The sequence below is a fragment of the Manacus candei genome, unplaced genomic scaffold (genome assembly GCF_025592945.1).
Source record: "Manacus candei isolate 608988 ecotype Guabito, Panama unplaced genomic scaffold, ASM2559294v1 h1tg000023l, whole genome shotgun sequence".
NCBI classification, from domain to species: Eukaryota; Metazoa; Chordata; class Aves; order Passeriformes; family Pipridae; genus Manacus; species Manacus candei.
The window spans coordinates 19,143,964-19,163,974 of NW_026138071.1; the positions used below are offsets into that span (position 1 = coordinate 19,143,964).

General features: G+C 39.3%; 2 protein-coding genes across 5 annotated transcripts in view; both read left to right on the forward strand.

Annotated features, from left to right (window-relative positions):
* Positions 1-605: 605 nt before the first annotated feature.
* On the forward strand, positions 606-15,924 carry TMEM237 (transmembrane protein 237). Of its 4 annotated transcripts, none has more exons than XM_051787118.1 (12): positions 606-2,841; positions 3,757-3,767; positions 4,288-4,344; positions 5,683-5,796; positions 6,189-6,303; positions 6,879-7,039; positions 7,634-7,757; positions 8,746-8,937; positions 9,336-9,409; positions 9,880-9,973; positions 11,170-11,291; positions 13,166-15,924. In XM_051787118.1, exons 1-12 carry the CDS (start codon positions 2,768-2,770, stop codon positions 13,231-13,233), a joined length of 1,206 nt encoding a protein of 401 aa, XP_051643078.1. In that variant the 5' UTR covers positions 606-2,767; the 3' UTR covers positions 13,234-15,924. The 4 variants fall into 4 exon arrangements, with proteins under 4 accessions (XP_051643078.1, XP_051643075.1, XP_051643077.1 ...); XM_051787115.1 differs by lacking the exon at positions 3,757-3,767 and having other exon boundaries at positions 607-2,051; positions 2,810-2,841; XM_051787117.1 differs by lacking the exon at positions 3,757-3,767 and having other exon boundaries at positions 607-2,899; positions 6,236-6,303.
* Positions 15,925-20,001: 4,077 nt separating this feature from the next.
* Positions 20,002-20,011, forward strand: part of TRAK2 (trafficking kinesin protein 2) — a 36,788-nt gene continuing 36,778 nt past the window's right edge. The window contains exon 1 of the mRNA XM_051787073.1: positions 20,002-20,011. The gene's annotated coding sequence lies outside the window, so the exon portion shown is untranslated.

Consider the following 20,011-nt stretch of genomic DNA (forward strand, 5'->3'; position numbering starts at 1 on the left):
TTAGAGATAAAATGGGAGAAATGAGACTGAAGTCCCAATATGTCACTTATGTGGGATAAGTAGAGTGGAGGGTGAGATAAGAGCCAGCTCTGTGCTTCTGTGCCATGCTGGTCCCCACTTCTGCCTAGTCCAGCATTTGTCGATTCTTTGTCTTTTTCCCATGTGTTATTTTCTACTTTTGTGGTTTTTTTCCCCCTCCGCTTACAGTGCAGAACTTCATTTAGCAGTTTGTGACCCTGGCTACAAGCTGAAAAGTAGGCCAGAAACCTGTTTCCACTTTCGAGCGTTTGATTTTGCTCGCCCGCAGCCCTAAAGACGAAGACCCCGGCCAAATCCGCGGGGCTGCACTGGCCCCGCACTGCGAGCGGCGGGCGAAGCCGGGCGGGAGCGGGGCCGGGCGGGAGCGGGGCCGGGCGGGAGCGGGGCCGGGCCCTCCCGCCGCTGGGGGGGCGCAGCCGCGGCGCGGGGCGGAAGGAGCGGCGGCTCCTCCCCGTGGAGCCGGATCCGATCCGGGCGGGCGCGGCCCATGGCGGCGCGGCGGGCGGGCCCCGGCGGGGTGAGGGCGCGGCGGGGCCGGGGCGGGAGGCGGCGAACGGGCCCGCGGAGCCCGGGACGCCCGGCTGCGGAGCCCGGGAGGCGGGAGCTTGTCCCGCCGGGCGCTGTGGCTGAAGGGGTGTCGCGGAGCCCTCGGTGGCAGCAGCTGCTGCCGGGAGGCGGAGAGGAAGCGGGACGCGAGAGCGGAGCGCCACGGTAGCGCGGTCCTGCATCCCCGCTCCGCTGGGGAGGCGGAGGGGGGATGTCGCCGGATGCAGCGTGGCACGTTTCTGCCACCTCTGCTGGGGTGGCAAGCAAGCGTTTCCTCCTTGTTTTCGTATTTTCGTATAAATCTCTCAGAAGATAATCTGCAGAGCTTTAAATCTGTAAAGGCTGGTTAAGTGTTTTTAAACACTGAGGGCTTTTAAACCATTTCTGCTCTGCACCCTGGAATGGACACCAGCGGGATTGGGTAGCTCGGTTTTCCCGCCCTGAGTTTCCAGGTGTGCCCCAGCGTGTTGTGGCCTGGCTCACGTGTGCAAACACAGGGTTTGACTGAGGCAGCGGCTGCTGGTTTGAGAGAATCTGTTGCCTTCAGGGGCGCTATGGCTACCTTAGAGCATTCAGCAGCTCTTTGGCAGTAACAAAATGTCTCTGTCCCCAAACTCACGCTTGGAGTGGGTTACTTCAGACTCCGCGAACCGGCAAATAGACCAAAGCTGCCATCTGTATGGCAGAGTTGTCTGTCATACAGATCAGTATTCACCACTACCTGCTTGTTTGTGGTTCCCTTTGTTGCAAGGAATAAATGAGAACAAATCAATTCACTTTTCAGTTGTTTTATAGAAAGTAATAAAGACATACTACTGCACGTGTGGTGAATGCTGTATAGAAGGTTTGTGGGTTTGGTTGGTTGATTTGTTTTTATGGATTTTTTAGCTCTTAGTTTTTTAAAATGTCAAGTATCGTAACCATTCAGTATTTCGTGCTACAGGAATGTTGGAAACAGTAAAAGTAATGAGCTCTGACCTTTACCAATATTTTTCTCATACAGCTGTATGGTGTGACCAGTACTGGGGGCCGCTTAGGGAGTGCAGTTCCCTACCTGTATAAATGGCACTTGCTGTCAGTCTTCAGCATGGCCAAAATCCAAGTGAGAGATTTGAGGCCTAATCCCACAAACCCTTCCTTGCATGAGGCGTCTCATTTGCTTTGGGTAAACAAACCAAAGTCAAACTTGTTTACAGGAACCTGGAGCAGCAAGTGGAGTTAACGAGTTTTTTAGTGCAAATAACATTTGGTGCCACAGAACAAACTGCCCTTGTTTCAAACGGGAGTAGTGCTGGGTCCTAACCCAGGGCCAGGAGGGTTCATGTTCAGCTAATCCTGGCTGCCTGAAGTTTATTTTTAGTTCAGAATTAGCTGAGGTTCAATGTGAGCAGCGTTAGGGAGCATAGACCAGTTCACAGTGCCTCTTTCAGGGAGCAGCTTCAAATGATATGGGAAAGAAACAAGTGGTAAGTTTGAGTCTTACCAGTCTTACAGCCCTTTTTATTTCTGATATCAACTGAATTTTTTTGAGCAAGGGAAATACTTATTTGTGTATACTCTTTCAATATAATTGTGTAATACAAAACCTGAAAGTTAACTGCCTTTTTCTAGATGAGAGAAAGGTACAAGCTCAATTTCGGATTATTATCAGGAGATCTTTTTAGATTTTAGTTGTGTTTGACCTGCTGGTAAATATGAAAATTAATAAAAATGAAAAATAGTATTTTATAATATTTAAAGGTATTTTCATAACTGAGCTTATTTCCTCTTATTGGCTTTACTATTGTTTTGAATTTGCGCCTTCATTAATAGAAAACACTATCAGCTCACGCTGTATACTATACAAGTATATTGAATGCATACATTATTGCAGTATTCTGGTATTTAAACAGATTGACTGACAAGCTTTCTAATTAAAGCAGTACCTTACATGAAAAGTGAAAATTATCCAAATGAAGTTGAAATGCAAGCTGTGCCTCACACACAGATGTTAGGTACATGTCCCTACTGCAGTGCCCATCAGAACTCTGGTAAAGACATATTATTCCAGCATCTTTTAGGTATTGCTTTTCTATGACATCTCCATCAGGAATGTCTAGCCATTTAGGGGGCATATGAAGCAAAACATACCTCGTGTGTTCTGACCACACCTGGAAACAGCTGTTTTCTGAGAGGTGGTTTTATGCTGATAGAAGTTGACTTTTGTCTCTCTCTTGTCTTTCAGTGCCCGCCTCGTGCCCTTCCTCCAGTGCCAAGGTAAAATCAGTGCATTCCGTGGAACTGATTGTGGTGCTGTACTGCAGTGATTTTAAAAGTAATGGCATTAAGAGAAATAAGTTTATTAAACATATGAGCAGTCATAACAGTTTTTAAAATAATTGCTTCTCTTTCTAATTTTTGTCCCAGAACACTTTACAAGGAATGCAGAGCATTTTGAAGCTGAGACATTTTAGTCTATTACTTCAGTTTTAATACTGAGAGATAAATCCTTTAAAAAGTTTCAGATAGATATTACAGTTTTAATGTCTACTATAGTGGAACAGATGTATTTTTCAATCTCTTCTCACTTCCCTTTTTGTTTTGTTACATGTTCTTTTGTTTATTTGAATCAGAGATCCTTCAGAACAGGAATTTCTGACATTGGACTAGATATTCTTGAATAGGGATATAGGTGTCTACTAATTCGATGTAGCATAGGTAAAAAATTGGGCTTTTTTTTCAATGTGGAAGTAGAGTTGTTATGACACAGTACTTTAGAATTCTTTCAAAGTACCTGAAAGTAAATGTGATGTTTATGATTGATGACATACAGTGTCTTTTTAGTAATGTGTGGGCTCAAATGTTTTATAACTTTTGTTGGTTTGTTACATATCAGGCAGTAAGACAAGTTTTAATTAGCCAGGTGATTAAAGCTTTTAATCTGATCCCTAGCCAGCCAATCAAGAAACTGTGCCTAGTCACCAACAAAGTGTTGAGTCTTGATGATTGCTTCCTACCCTTAACCCTGTTGTAACAACTGCTCAGAAAGAGGAGTGGGGATAAGGGAAGGAATCACAGAAGCAACACCGTGAATTTCACTGCTGTGAATTGTAATTCATTCAAAATTAACTTTCTTCTCATCTTTGTTCCTTTTACACTGCATGTCAACACCTTTTCTCCTTAAATGTGAAGTGGAAGCCAAGGTGAGTTATTAAGGAGAATTATAAATATTGATAGTTCCTTTTGGTATCACACATTCTCTCTCTAAAGATAGAGCCTTATACTTTTCCTAGATCCAGGCTGATTGTTTAAACTGCATGGATACCTGTGCTGCCATTGCTAGAGCCGTAGTTTTCTTTGTTCTCTTTATTGTTTGCTGTTTCCATCAAGGTAACTGAAATGCTGCCACTGTGCTTTAAACAATAAGTTTCTTTTTCAGGGCATTATTGAGAGTATTTGACTTTTTCTCCTAATACAGGTGCATGTGTGTGTTTAGTCTCTGCCACACATAAGACAGTTTTCCTTATCCTGTTTTCCTACCATCTTCTCTACTCCTCCTCCTTGTGTGAACTGGTGAATTATCATCTTACCTGTAAAATGTGAAGGATGTCATAATTTGTAAAAAAGAACCTATTTCTTAACTTGCAATAAAATGGCTGTTAAAAAAAGAAAATGGAGTTTTCTCCTTGCTGTGCACCCATACTTCTGTTTTATGTTATGCAGATGAAATTCCACTCAGTCGTCCCAAAAAAAGAAAACCCAAAGGAAAGACTCCATTAGGTAAGGTCCTACCAAGACTGAAAACTGTTCTTTTATTCCCCCTATTTTTTTCCTTTGTAAATTTTTTGCATGCTTCATTAAATAGTAATTTCCAGCTGTAAGATGCTTATGTTTAATGTGTTAAGAGCTTGAATTTTTGAATGAACTAAGATAAAACTCGTTTAACAATTTGGCTCAATTTGAGTCCTTGGCCAAATAAAGTCAAAAGTTAATCATTACATTATCATTGAAGAGTTAGTTAAGAGTGTAAAAGATGACTAGCATCAGAGCTTTGTATTTTTGCAAGAAGAAAATCTGCAGAACAAACATATTGTTTTAAGCAAGATTATGAGTGATCTGTTTTGATAAAGATGTTAACAGAACTAGTGGATTTCTGTAACCAGTTGACTTGGGTCCATATAAAAGTTTGATGAGGAAACTGCTTTTATTTGCTTAAAAGTGTACAATGAGACCTCACTGAAGGACCTTTAAATGCAACAAGTAGAGGTGTTGCTATCAGGATTTTCCAAGGACTAAGTTTTGTTTACTGTTGTTTTCAGTGAGCTGAATGATGATGCAAAGTACACCTTGACTTTTGCTGTTACTTTGCTGGTTAATTTTGCTTTTTAGCACAGTAAAACTTTATAAAAGGTGGGTAAACCTGTGCTTGAAGTAGAAACAGATGGATTCAGTTATTATCATAAAAATGGCAGTCTTTGGAAGAGCTATAAAAAACCAGATGTGATGTAAAATGGAACAGTACCTTTCTGCTTCTGGTCATGTCTTTCTTCTTCTGATCGTGCAAATTGATGCTACTGGTGCTAGAATATTTGATGAATTCATATTAACCTCTCATGGAAATGTAGTTCCTCCAAAGTATAATAGCTCCTCTCTCACACTGGAGTAAACATCCTTTAATGTTGCTTTTCTGCTCCTCCCTTTATTCTTGTGGAGTATGTTTAGCATTAAAATTTTCCTTTGATTTGATGCTATTTTGCCTTAGCACATATCTGTGTGGATCACTTTGTAACAAACTGTTAATTTTTACTTGTCCCTTGCATTATAATCTTTGCACATAGAAAGGAGAAATATAGAGGTATAGTTCTTTCCTGTGGTGGATTTCTTTCAGTCAGGCCTCTGCTGTTAGGGTGAAAGGAGGGTTGTTAGCCATCACCCTTGTATGTTCCTTCTTATGGCATTTGATTCCCAACTGTTTTCCTAGCCAGTGCATTTGCATCTCAGCTGTTGCTCAGCTGGGCAAATACAGGATTTGCCCAGCGTAGTAAAGGGAAGCTTTTTCTTGCCTGTTTCCCGCTGGCTCTGAGTTAAGGTTGCTGGATCTTTCCCTGTGGTTTCCAGATGGCATCGTGCACGCCGCGGTGCGGCGGCAGTCCGAGAGCAGCGAGCCCCTCACCCCCGAACACCAGGACGTCCCTCCGCAGAGGAAACGCAAGAAGAAGAAAGTCCCTACTGGTACGTGAAACCGGTGGAGGTTGGAAAGAGCACCGGATAAAACGTGGTAACACAGAAATGGGGTTGGCCAACCTGTATTTTGGCTTAAAACATTTCATGTGCTTTTGTACTTGAAACACCCGAAAGTAATCTCTGAGTGAATGGCAGCTTAGAGTTTTAGTTTCTGATGTCAGAGTCCATAGGGTACAAACCTCCATGAAAACAACTGTAGTACAGTTTTGGAAGTGATAAAATAGATACTTTACATCATTCAAAGCTCAGAAGATCATAATCTTTTTGCGACTCTGTTTATATAATAACAACTATCTATGTATTTGAGTGAATGTATTTCCATTTTTATGAAAGCTCTGAAACTTTCTTGTCGTGGTGTTTGTTTTTTTTTAAATCTTCAGATTCCGAGACCTCTTTTACCCAGCCAAATGTTGCATCCCTGTTTCAGAATGGAAATGGCATGGATGTCCCTGAAGCTGAAGAACCAGTGGTCCGCAAACAGAGAAAAAGAACAAAGTGAGACAATCCTAGTATAGCTCATCATTTGGAACACCTGTGACAGTGACTGTGGCTGAGTAGTATTTTATATTGTCACATTAGAAAAACATAAGATCTCGAAGCTCATCAAGCCTGATACCATTCAGCCTGTGTGCAGTTCTTTCCAGGGTTAAGATCTAACTTTCTTCACCTGTTTGTTCTGTGCAGACCTGGATGCATTACAGTTCTGAATACATTTTCATGAGCCTAATAGTTCAGTCACATATGTGACAAAATTAGAATGTGTAACCACTTTCTTTCATTCTTACTATCTTTTTCTTAATGTTATGAGACTTAGCATGTTTTTTCCCCAATTGTTCCCACATGTTCTAATTGTTAATCTTTTCACATGGGATTAGCTTTATGTTTTTAGTTAATTAACTCCATGAGAACTTTAGTCCTTAAAATTGTAAATGGGATAATATTATACAGGTCAGTAGCCTGGGCAGTTCTTATCAGTCAAGTTAGACAGATAAAATGTTTATAGGAGCCTTTAGGTTTTCCATGTTATTTCCTGTTCTTTCTTTGACCCATTGCATGTTCTGTGCTGACAGGAAACCTCGGCCAGCTGAAATGCAGAGTCCCAATGAGCTGGAAGTGGAGGAGGAAGACATCATTGAAGATGAGCACAGAAAGAGCCCAGATCAGCAGCCTGTGTTTGCTGCTCCCACTGGAATTAGCCAGCCTGTTAGCAAAGTGTTTGTTGAGAAAAATCGTAAGTTCAGCTTGTGATTTCAGTAACTTCAGGACATTCTTGCAATGAGAGGAAGCACTATTGTATTTAAGATCCAAATACTGTAGTATTGGGAAGAATTTTTTTTAAAAAGTTGTCCCAAACAAAAATTATATGGAAATAAATATACGTGATAATTTTTCAACATTGAATGCTAGCGTTGCTATGCTGGCATATTTGGTTGAATGTTTGAATTCCATGGTCTGTGTGAAAAAGACTGTTTCAAAGTACCCAACTGAGCTTATTTAACTTAATACTGTCACAGTACCTTGAGAAGAAATTATTATTTATAAAAAGTCTTTCCAGTGGGGGTTTTATGATGGTTGTTTGGGTTTTTCTGTTGGTTTTGGGTTTGGGTTTTTTTTTTGTACCAGGGGTTATTTTGTACACTGAGTAGTTTCCCAAAGTGCTTTGCACATTCTTTGCACATTTAGGTCTCAGCCTGACCACCAGGATGCATCACTCCAGGGCAGGAGAGATTTTCTGATGGAACTTCTGAGGCTTACAGCTTTTTAATGCAGAAATGATGACGAAAGGTAACAGTACTCTCTGAAACCAATTTTCTCATCCTTTCAGGGCGTTTTCAGGCAGCTGACCGTGCAGAATTGATTAAGACCACTGAAAATATTAATGTACTTCTGGATGTCAAGGCTTCGTGGACTACCAGAGACGTTGCCCTCTCAGTGCACCGAAGTTTCAGGTGAAAGATAAATGTTCTCATGTAAATAAGAAGAAATCAGTGTTGGAGTTTTGTGTTGGTTTTTTTTCCCTTGAAAATTAGTGCCTTTTATCTACCATTCAGATGTAGCTTTATTTCTTTTGGATATTCCTAATAAATGGTGGTTCAGGATGCAAAAGATAGAAAGTTTATCACTCTTCTAGGTTTTGGTATTTATTGTCAAGAATATGTATTTCTAGTTTAGACATCACACGCAAAATATGGTTATAAAAAGAATAACCAAGAAAGTCATATTGCAAAGATTCAGACAAAATCTGAATAGAAAGAGACTGATCTGATAACCAAAATATTAGAGACCTACCAAAAAAAATTAGAAAATAAGACTGACCCATCAGTTGTATCACCAGAATAAAAATACTTGAATTCAGATAGTTCTCAAAGAAAAATCCTGGTTGGTGAAAAATAGGGAGGAGTGAAATTGGACTAGGGGAATAAGTTTGCACACAATAGCAAAAAAGTAATGTATTTTTTTTAATATGTGGTTGTGTTGAGATACAGGATGGGAAGATGACAACCATTTTATTCTCTTGTGTATATTATCTGTGAGCCTGTGCTTCCTTTTCAAGGCTTTCCTTAGCAAGGAAGATAAAGAAAATACTGCCTTGGGGACAAGTTTAAGACCATTGTGTAAGTGTAAAGGGCAGTGCTTTTGGAAAGCTACAGGCAGTGAGTGAAAGTATTTGATCCCTGAAGCAGTAATGAAGCAAAGGCAAAACATCTTTGTTTTCTTTAAGTGCTCAGGTTCTGGTGCAGTCTGTTAAGGGAGGATGCAGAAGTCTTGTTGCCTAGAATTTTTAAAACTAGATCAGGAAAAGCATTTAGAAACAATTTCTGAAAGGCTCTGAAAAGCAGGGTCGAACAGATGGATTCATAATCCTTTTCTATCGATCTAAAGGTCTTTGCTAATTCAAGATATTTAAAGTGATCTAATGTTCTTTCCTCCTTTCAGGGTGATGGGACTCTTTACCCATGGCTTCCTTGCTGGGTATGCTGTATGGAACATCGTTGTTATCTACATTTTGGCAGGACATGAGCTTTCCACAGTTTCTAACCTGCTTGAACAGTATAAGCCAATAGCATACCCAGCTCAAAGTTTGTTCTATTTGTTGCTGTCTATCAGTACAGTCTCAGCCTTTGACAGGTAAAATATATTTGTATTTGAAAGGTGTGTGTAATTTGGGTACACTATGTTCCTTTCTGTAGCATATTTTGATCTGCTGTTGATGATTTAATGTGATATACTTAAAGAATGATTATGGCTGGCTATACAGAGAAAGGGTGTACTTGTGCATCCAGACCTTTCTTACTCATTTCTGTCCATTGCTTGGACCCTGCTTCAACAAACTGGTACTGTTTGTTTCAGTCTTTCTTGGATTTGGCATAATGAGGGCCATTGCCATGTGTGTGGGATATAGTTGTGTATTAAGGCACTGTAACAGAGGCAGAAAAAATACCTTGCATAAGGTAAAAGAATACTGCTAGAAGAACAATATCATTGTCTTACTGGCCTGTGTTAATGACTCTTGGTTTTGTTATCAGGACTGATTTGGCAAAAGCCTCAGTTGCAGTGAGGGGCTTTCTTACCCTAGACCCAGCAGCAGTAGCCTCTTTCTGTAAGTATTTTGAAGTGGATAGGAAGTTGTCCAGAAAATATGGTAAATGGAAAACTCCTATGTACTGTTTTTAGTGAAATCGCCCTTCCTGGTTATTTTCTACTTTAGAAGAAGTGACTTTGTAGTTGAAAATAGCAAGGGCCGTGAACACTTTGTTATATATTTTTTTTTAAGCATTTGCAGTAGTAGCATTAATGGGGCTGTTAAGTGAGATAGTTCTTTCCCACTTCTGAATACAGAACACAAATCTACCAAAAAACCGGAATAACAAGATGCCGCGTTTGATGTAGCTGATGAATTGCAAAAGTGCAGAAACCAGACTTTGATGGGTCAGAAATGTTGAAGAAGAGAGAATGAATTTAGGGAGACAGTGGAGTGAAAGGAAAGAAAATGTAGTGATTAGTACCATGTTGTGATGAGACAGCATTTTGGGAGTTTATATCTGACACTACTAATTCCATTTCTTCCAGTGTACTTTGCTGCTCTTATCTTATCCTTAAGCCAGCAGATGACATGTGACAGAATCAACCTCTACACACCACCTTCGGAAAATGGCAGTATCTGGTAGGAAACCTAAAAAACCACTTCTGTGAATTATGACGTAACTCCCTTAAGAACCTCAGTCAAACTAGTGGATGGAAGAGGTCATACAATATGTATAAGAAAGTATTGATGAACTATTTCATTACTAAACCTGTCTTTGTTTGAGCTTGTCCTGAACCTTTGATAATTTCACTGAAAAATAAAAACTTAAGGATGGGTTTGGTCATTTTAGTTGCAAATCCATTATACCTCCAACAAGAACCTGTTGGAATGATGTCATCTGGCAGGAACCCTAAGAACCTCTTTAGCTTGAAAATGGGACCCTACTGAGGTGACCCTTTTGGGTTCAAGGGCTTGACATTCTGTAGAGGGTCAACACTGGTTTTGAAGGAGATGGTCTGTCACAGGATGCATCAGCTCAGCAGACACAGGTGACACTTAAACCTAAAGCATTGTTTCCTGTCAGGCAATCCCATCCAAAGCTGTTACTTTCTGAAGTAGATATTAATGGACTTGAATTCTAGTAGCACGGGTTTTTAAACTAGACCAGAAGCAGAACAGAGAAGTAGAACAGAAGCATTTATGTGAAAATTTGCTGGTTTGGGCAGTTAGTTTTGGGGTTTTCTTTTAGGGCTTCTATAAATGTTTGTTGAGTTGTTTATTAAAAAGCCTAGATTCTAGTAACAAAAGCACAACCTGCTACTGTTATGACAGTAAGAAAAGTGTCAGTTAACCATCTAAGCTGAATCATACAGTCTTAAAGCCCCGTCTCATCCACCCCACAGCATCTCTATACAGGTCCTTGACTGGCTTCCCAACAGACTTTAGTAACTTGCTGCTCACTTGCCTTGCTGACTCATGAGGAAGTGCTTAAAAGTAAGATGGACTGATGATATTTTTGGTACCTTTCACCACAGTAAAATTTGACCGTGCATTTTGATTTTTATTTTCTGTCTCTTGGCCAAGAAAAGGAATTTGCTGTTGAACTCTACAAGTGGACATTCTCTGTGAGATATTGGGGTTTCTTAGCTGAGTCACTGTCTTTGGTAATCATTCTCTTTGCCAGGCCTTTGCAATGCAAGACCATCATGACGGTACAAGTAGTTCTGTTTTCACATCTGGCTTAGCAAGCTTGTTTTGATGATACTCTGTTGAAATTCTTACTGTAACCTCTGTGTACCAGTGAACTGACTAATGGGTTGGTGTGTTTTTCCCAGGACTGCAGGTACAGAGGAAGAAATTGTTCATTCATGGGTTGTGGTGAATCTGGTAGTGTCTGTTCTAGTTGGGACAAGTTGGATCTTCTTGTCTTACCGACCAGAGCTAGACCACAGTGAAGGTAGGAAACATTAATAGACAAAATTGTTTATAATAAAGCTTGTTTTATAATAAAACTTGTTTATTCAAGCTTTTATCTGCTGAACCAAGTGCTCTGCATTTGGTGTTCAAGACTAGTCCTGACAAATTTTGTGACTGAATGAAAACAAGTACCCCCTAGCAACCTGCCACAGCAAATGCTTCTTAGGATGCTGGTGTCCGTGTTTGGTTTTATAAAGGATAAGCATTCATTTAAAAAGGAAAGAAAAGCCTTATTTGTCATGTCTGAAGCAACATGAATTTTGAAACATGAGAGCACATCTCTTTTTCATTGAAGGGAAAAATAAGTTTAACAGTATTTTAAATATTTGAAATGTATTTATTCTACTTGTGTTTTAGAAAATTCCCTAATGTTATTAATGTTCCTTTTGCAAATGCTTAATGCGTTTCAAGCTCAGTATTATTTCCAGTAGAACACTGCAGTAGTTTTGGGAACTCCCAAGCTTTGAAAAGTCAGATTCGTGCTTGCAGAACAGGACTTCAAAAGAGGACTACTTGTGCAGGAAGGGGCAAGCAAGTTCTTTTCACAGAAGAAGCTTTGCTAGAGACTAGGCCTTCTTCCTTTTGTGTTCCTACTGGGATCCAAAAGGTGTATCATAACTTAGCTTTCCTGTCAAGTGCATGCAGCCTGTGACTTGAAGGTATGCTGTTCATAAAAATCCCAAGTTTTGACTTAAAAGTGATAAGGTATCCCAAGAACCATGAATTAAAACACAGATTTGTTTTTGGGAAACTGAAGACTGAACATGCTTCCTGAAATTGCTTTAGAATTTTAATGTACAGGTGTCTGTATTTCACCTGTCCCCAGTTACTGTGCTTATTTCTAATAACTCAATGAGTTAAAAAAACATGAATAACTAAGTGGCAGCCCTTACAGTCCTTGATGGTAAAATTTATAATAGATGTTTAAATTGTATTTTAAACCCATTTTTAAAATAATACTTATTCAAACAGTCCAGTGGCAGAATTTTACTCAAGTTTTGATGAACTTTTCTGATGTTTACATGTGCCAAGTAAGATTGAAAAAGTGCTTCAGAAATTTCTAGAGAGAAATTCATTAGGACTTACCCCAAACAGTAGAGAAAGTTTAGTTTGCTAAGGATGGGGTAGCAAAAACATGTGAATCTCAAACTTGAGGGGATAAACGACATTGTTGGATGTACAGGCCGTGTAACTTTACCATGTTGGCAGATGTTGGCAAACACAGCCTGGTCTATACAAAGAATGTGCAGGTAGCAAGGCAAAGCACACGTGTGGAGTACAGAGATATAAGAGAACCCTCAGCAGCACAGAGCCCCACAGGGGCTGCTTCATCAGCTGCTTAGTGTGCCCAGCCAGTTTCTGCACCAGGAGCTCTTCACTGCTGGCCTTGGGCTGTTTGCCATGGCTGAGCTGCCGTGGTGACAGCTGTGAGCAGTGTCACTCATACAGGATGCTTTCTAAGCCAGGTTCTGCTGGTGCTGACCTAACACTGAAACACAGAGCAGATACATCTATCAGTGAACGAGTCTCTAAACAGAAATCTTCCTTCCTAAGTCTGACACTCTCAAAACAATCCCTCAGTGTACTTCAGAGTTCTGTTTCAGTGTCCAGGTTGAATGCAGGGTGGTACTACATATGATCACCTGCTAACATTGTCACCAGTTCTGTTAATTTTGGGGGGCAGCAGTAGTTTTTTAAGGACAGTGGTGGCCCTTGCCATTGCTGAGTCGCTAATGATATGATTGAGACAAAAAACAGGAGGCTTGGGGGAATGCCAGGGTGCTTTTCAAGAGTAATGGAATTGTATTCAGGTGAAAGTTTCCAAAGCAAACGAATTTTTTTTTTCTCCTTTAGAATTGATGTTTCATGCTGAAATTGAGGAATTTCCCCAGGGAGATGTCATACCCAGAGTCCAGCCATAAGTGTGGAACAGGAACCTGCAACTATTGTAGCTGTGACTGATGGCACAACATGTTGTGTATTATAGCTATGTATTATAATTTTCATAAAGAAAAAAATGTATTTTTGTATTGTATATATTTAATGTTGATCTTTTTATGCATGTTACAGTTTCCAAATGTGATGGAAAACTTTTATACTTTTGCTTTTCATTTTACAAAGCAGATTATTCCTAGTGCAAAGTCAAGGTTTATTTTGTAAATATTGCTGCCCACATAGCCAAAGACACTAGAGGGTGGCAGAAGATCAGGTGTTCAGTGCGTTTTTGACGGTAGTAACACTCTTCAACAACCTGCTTTTATTACTAATGCTGACAGCAGTTAGCTTATCTGACTTGGTTAAATATCCTCTAGAGATAAAAACAAATCTTAGGACAAAAGTAGTCTAAAGGAAGAGAAGATGATAACAAAACAGAGTTAGGAAACATAAAATCCACCAAGTTGGTAAGCATAAAATAATCTGCATTTGGGTGTCATAAAAAGTATTTACTGGAATAAAGGATTGAATTTACAGGGATTTTGTTTAATAATCCATAAAAGAGGACACTTTTTTTTATCTTTGTTTAGTTCTCTTAACAAAGATCCTGATGATAACAAGTTCTTTCAGGTTGATTAGAGACAAAAAAAAGAAGCTTTAATGTCACAACAGTTTGGTCAGTTAATGAAAACACCTAAATACATCTTGTAATCAAACGGTTGTTTTGTGTTGCCAACAGGATACATCCATGGCCTCTAATTTCTCAGCAGTCAGGATGCATAACTATTACAAAGCCATTCACAAGAAGAGTGTTCTGATTTTTCCTTATCTTGTATGGCAAGAACAATAGTTTATTCACTGCTCTTGCTAAAGAAACTTGAATTTCACAGATGTTGAAAATGTTGGTACTTCTGCCTATTTTGATGGAGATTGATTTCCCCCCAAATTGTTGTTTTGTGTTAGGATGGAATGGGAAACTTTTTCTTAAAATTACAGGAAAATGATTATTAAAGCAAACTAAAAACTCTGCAGCAACCCACCTTCTGTGCAGTGATGTAGTAGTAATAGTAGCAGTTGGTGGGTTTTGATGATGATAACCAACATTCTTTTTCTTTTATATTAAAATGGCTAAATGAAAGCATTGCAGATATGAATAAATATATATTGAAGGATGAAACAGTCTCCTTAGTAGACACAGAAAACAGCTAGTTTGAAAACCATTTATCAAGAAAGTATCACCTAAAGCCCCAAACCTTTTTGTATGTTATTTAATGCATACTGATTCTGCATTATTTGATTTAATATATGTCTATGGGTGGTTATAAAGGGGGTGCAGTTGTCAAAGTTCTCTGGAGAATTACTGAACTTTTTATAGTAGTGAAGTTAAGAGTAGCCAGATGAAAGACTTGAAAGGAAATGTCAAAGAGCTTTCTGTGCTTTCAGTGCTAACTCTCTTTAATGTTACCTGAGTTGCTTCAAAACAAACATGGTAACATGAATAACTAGGGCTGTTGCTGCCCTTTTGAGGGCTTGAATTCTCTTATGTCCCTCCAGCAAATTTAAGTTAAGAGTTCAGTGTTCATGACATCATTTAAATGCTGTGGTAATCCTGGCAGTGAGGGAAAAGAGTTCTGCAAGAATTAAAAGATGTTCCACAGCTGTTGGCTGTGTTGTGGGGCACTCAGTTTGTTATGGGAAGGAGCCCTTAACGCTTTTGTAAATTGTTATGGCTCCTATGTATGTATTTTTGCAAAACTGTAGAGCGAAATTATGGCTGGCACTGCATTGTACGTTAAGATGGAGAGATTCAGGGTGTGCTCTCCTTCAGTCGTGCACTGGATGTTCTTGTCATGATTTGGCTGTAGGAGATGGAGGATGAGGCACAAAGTGTTCTCATGTAGGTTGCCACCACACTTCCTCCTGATGTGGTGTGTTTGAGTTACAGAATCACTGACCTCCTGAAGATGGGATTAATAATGGCTTCTCTTTGCTGCATGACACTTCTGTCATCTCGGTATGGTAAGAAATATAATTTTGCCCATAAAATATGGGCAAAATCAGGCAAAAGGGTGCTAAGGCATCACGTCAGTACAGGAAAAACTTGGATAACATCATTGCTTGATTTCTGACATTAATATTAGGAATTGGCCTTCCAAGTATCCCTTGGACTGAGCGATGCTAGCCAAGAGCCAGATTCATTGTCATTGTGAAATACAGTAGTTTGTTTAGATGGTTGAGCATGGATTGAATTAATGAATTCAATGTGATCAATATTTCAATCCAGTCTTGCCTTTCCAGTGTGTCTTTTGAGGAGGATCTGAATATATCCATATTTAAATTAATGAGGTTTGAGGTTGCCATATAAAAAGCACAATAAACAGTTTGATGACTAATTATCTATAGTACAGGATATTCTTCATTCTATTAAGCCTCACAGTGGAATATGAGTCCAACTGAGCTTTTTTGTTTAGTTTCTTGGAAAGTTTTAGAATGAGTTTACGAAATAGATGTTTAATTATAGAACATGCAATATCTGTAGAAGCCTTAACTGAAATGCCTTTGTGCATTTCCATACCATTGTTTTTAATGCATTTGTGTTAATGAAAAAATTACAGATATGTTGGTGCCAATTTCTTGTTTTTACATATATGAAACAATTAAACAATTGCTCTAAACTAGTTAGAAATTACTGTACTTTGTCCTGTTTCAAGTTGTTTAATCTGTTTAAAATAAATCAGTCTAATTTTTCCCCAGTGCTAATATTTTGTATAAATGCAGGGTCTGAACAGGTGTTTATGGGAAAACTTTTTTCCCCTTATTTATGGCAGTGTTGTAAAAACAGCTTTGCTTTCCCTCCCATCAGATTCCTGCTGCTGTAACGTCTTGCACAATCAGAAATGGTACTGTAAACTCCTGAAAAGTAGCAGGTAAAGTGTATTTAATCAGCTACTAATGTATGTTTAGCCCTAAAAGAATATTAAGTGGGAAATCTTGGTTGCTGTCTTTAACCACCTAATGGATGATTACAAATAAGACAGACAGACACTTCTTAAAGCTGCACAGTGAAAAGATGAGTGGAAGTGGTCACAGGCAGCGTGAGGGAAATGTACCACGAGCTGCCATGGGAGTTTGGACTGAGGGCTTGAGATGGGGACAGAGGGGCTGTGGGAGCTCCATCCCTGGGGCTGCCCCGGACTCGGGTGGACAAAGCCCTGGGCAGCCTCACCAGGGGCTGGACCCAGCGGGCCTCCAGGGGCCCTCCAAAGCCAAAGTGTTCTAATTTTGCTCCTTAAAAGACAGTTACTTAAAATGTGGTTCGTTTCAACTTGGTTTAAATGTCACTCTCTCAACACAGCTTTCTCGATACGCAGCCAGGTGTCATTAATTTGCGAAGTGTCTTTTTAAGGTAATTTTGGTATTGCTGAGGTAAACTTTAGGGGGTATATGGTTAGGTCAGAATTATTCGCTTGCTTATTTGCAGCAGAATTGAAATGACTGAAGGCTTTGGGAGAGGAGAGAAAACCATCAGGTAGGTACCTCACTGTAGCTAAGCCTAAGCCACACTTGCCTCTTACTTTTTCCTCAGCAGTGTGAAAGGTGCTCTTGCATTCCGCCGTGCGGCAGTGCATGAAATCGGTCCGTAAGTGCCCAGACACTTGCAGAAAGTCTGTATTTCCCTGGGTGCTGTGAATGTTCGGTGCCCCCGGTGCCCCCGCTCCGCCTCAGCCCTCAGCAGCGTTCCCGCCCTCCCCGCGCGCCGCCGGCTCGGACTCGGCCTGAGGGGAGCGGCCCCTTCCAGGGGGGCACAGAGGGCATATCGGGCACAGAGGGCATATCGGGCACAGAGAACGAGCTCCTCTGTGTCCCCACGCTCGAGCAAAACTGCTTGCTTTAATAATTCCGTACTTTTCGTAATCTTTTCTTCAAACTTCGGAAGTTGCAGGGTCCTCCCTCGCTCAGGCAATTCCCTGTAGCTTTCCTGTGCTGTGTAAAGTGGAAGGGAGCACGGCTTTTCAGATGGATACAGACAGCTCTCAAACGGTGGTGCAGTCTGTGATGGCTCCATCAGCTACTGCAGACCAACAGCTACCTCAAACTGTTAAAGCATTCAAAGAAAACTCATCTATAGCTGACTTCCTAGATTTTACATGGGCTAATGGAATCTGCCTGTAAGGATATTTTTGACTGCATGAAACGTGAGAACTAGAAGGATAATTGATACCAGAATATAGAATAAAAAAACTTTTAAAATAAACTGTAGTAGATAAACTCAGCATTGACACTCTTGACCCATATGTCATATAAATTTTGACAAAACAGAGGAAAGCACATACATCCTGCCAGCAATCCATTCTCCTCTATTGCAGATGGATTTCATGAAGGGGCAAATGAATTCCGTGAATCTGGATTTGTGGGTAAATCCAGTAGTAATGGTGTGTTCTGTAATCATATGTAAAAATAAAACCACCACTCCATTTTTCAGGAACTTCATGGGACTTTTGGATAAGAAATATATGATTTATAGAGTCGAATTAGTTGTTTTCATTTGAGAATGATGGAGGTTTTTACGAGAACCTGTTTAAACCTAATATTCTTTCCTTCATCCTGTCTCAAGTTTCTGGATAGGTTTAATTATGTTAAATACCAAATGTTATCCAGCTAGCAGGTTTTTAGTAGACCACCTCAATTTTTCAGTGCTTTCTTTTTAAATCTTTAAGTCTTTTCTTGTCTATTACATCAAATGGGGTTCTTACTCATAGTCCTTTGAGGTCTTTCTTGCTTGATGTGTACTATTTCTGCATTTTAGTAGTTTTTCCTCATTCATACAGGATAGGGATGGCCATCATCAGGACAGGTCATTACAGCCAGCTTAATTGCTTTAGAGGTTTATTAGACAGCCTGATATACTTTAGGAAAGCTACTTACTAGCATTAAAGGCAGGGTATGTTTAGGTATCTGCCTCTTGTCAGAGATATTCAGAACAATGGTTTGAAAATGCTTTCCCATGATTTTACCCATCCTCTAGGTTAAAACCAGCTTTGATAGCACTTGAAGAAAAGAGGGGGGAAGGGAAAAGAGAGAGACAGAAAGTAAAACTTGGTAACTTAAAAAAAAAACACTTATTTCTGTTCATCAAGTGGAAGAAATTGCTCTCTCTGCAGTGGGTATTTATTGCATTGAGACTTTTTAAAGTGAGTAGGTTGTGTAGCAGATCAGGTTGATTTGGAGTAAGTCACATTTTTTTTCAGTGTTAATTCATTCAGTCAGAAATTCACAAACTGCTGTGGTATCAGACTAAGACAGTGAGAATATATGCTCAACACCACTGAGCATATATTCATGACAATGTTAATTAAGTTTTCTATTATTACAGGTATTTCGATATTTTACGTAGTGTTAAATGCTAGCATAAAGAAAAGTGGCAGCAAAAAAACCCCACTTGTGTTGTTTTCACAAGTATTTCAAAATACTTGTGTTTCATTGCCCATGAGATTTTGCAAATGTGTTAGTTTTATAAGCCCCTTTGAAAATATGTTACATTGAGCCTAAATGTGAGATACTTAACAATTTCAAGTCCAAGTATAGTTCTAGTTCATACGCTCATAACACATCATTGGTGTGAGAGTAAACAAGTGCTCTAATAAATAAATAAATTAATTAATAATTGTGCTTAAACTATGTGAGCTTGGAGTGGAAAGTCTCTGCAACTTGGCTCTTAGCAATACAGATCATGAATCTCAGATTTTGAAAACACCAACTGTATGCAAAACCTTCAGATTTCTCAGTAAAACTGTTTCCAAGATACTCTTTTCAGTGGTAGGTAGTTGAAACCTTCTTAACAATATGATTACACATTTTTTTTAATGCTAGTATTTATTTTGCATTATTCCTTAACAGAAAGTATCACAGTTAACAAGAAAAATCATATCAAACCTTTCAGCAAACACAACCCATGGACTAATTTCTACCGTTTCTGGTTATTTTAAGAGCTATTAGAAGTCACAGTGCCTCTTAATTGCCTTTGTTTGAAAATACTGTAGTTGTTGACAAGCTGTAGTTCCAAGAGTAAAGCCTTGTGAGCTTTTTAACTTAAAAAAAAATTGTACTTCATTTTTTTCTTTAAAAGTTATGTCAGTACAGAATTGGAACAGCATTCAGAAATAAGTTTTTCATTTTCTTTCATAGAAAGAGACAGCAGTAAAGTAACTCCACTGGAACACATGGTTGTTTAAATCACTTTGTGCTGACATTGTTATTAGTACCCAAGTTCATTTTTATAGAGTTGGGAGCACTGTTGTTTCAGAGAAGCTTACAAATACTAGCCAGTTAAACTGCCTGAAGTCTTTTAAAGGTTTGGGGTTTTTTTAAGAGTATTAATATTTATTCAGAGGTCTATAATTAAAGTATGTACAACTTTATGTGTGTTCTCAATTTTTTGACTTGGTTTTTACATGTACTGTTAGTCAAAAGTTACTTGTAGATGCTATCTAATGTATTTGACTTGCAAACAGTCCAAATTTGTCATGGTTAAGAATTAAGAACATAGCGTTTATATGAAAATAATATCTTCTCCAAGAGTACACAATTAAGTTATTCATATTTTTATGATGAGAGTAATTTTCTAGTTTAGACAACCATTATTTTACCTAATGATTGAAATAAATGTGAAATTTCTTTCCTGCAGTAACGAGAGGCTGTTTGTATGACTGGACTGTGGTGAAAATGGAAGTACAATAATTACAGAAATAAATGGAGGCAGATAAG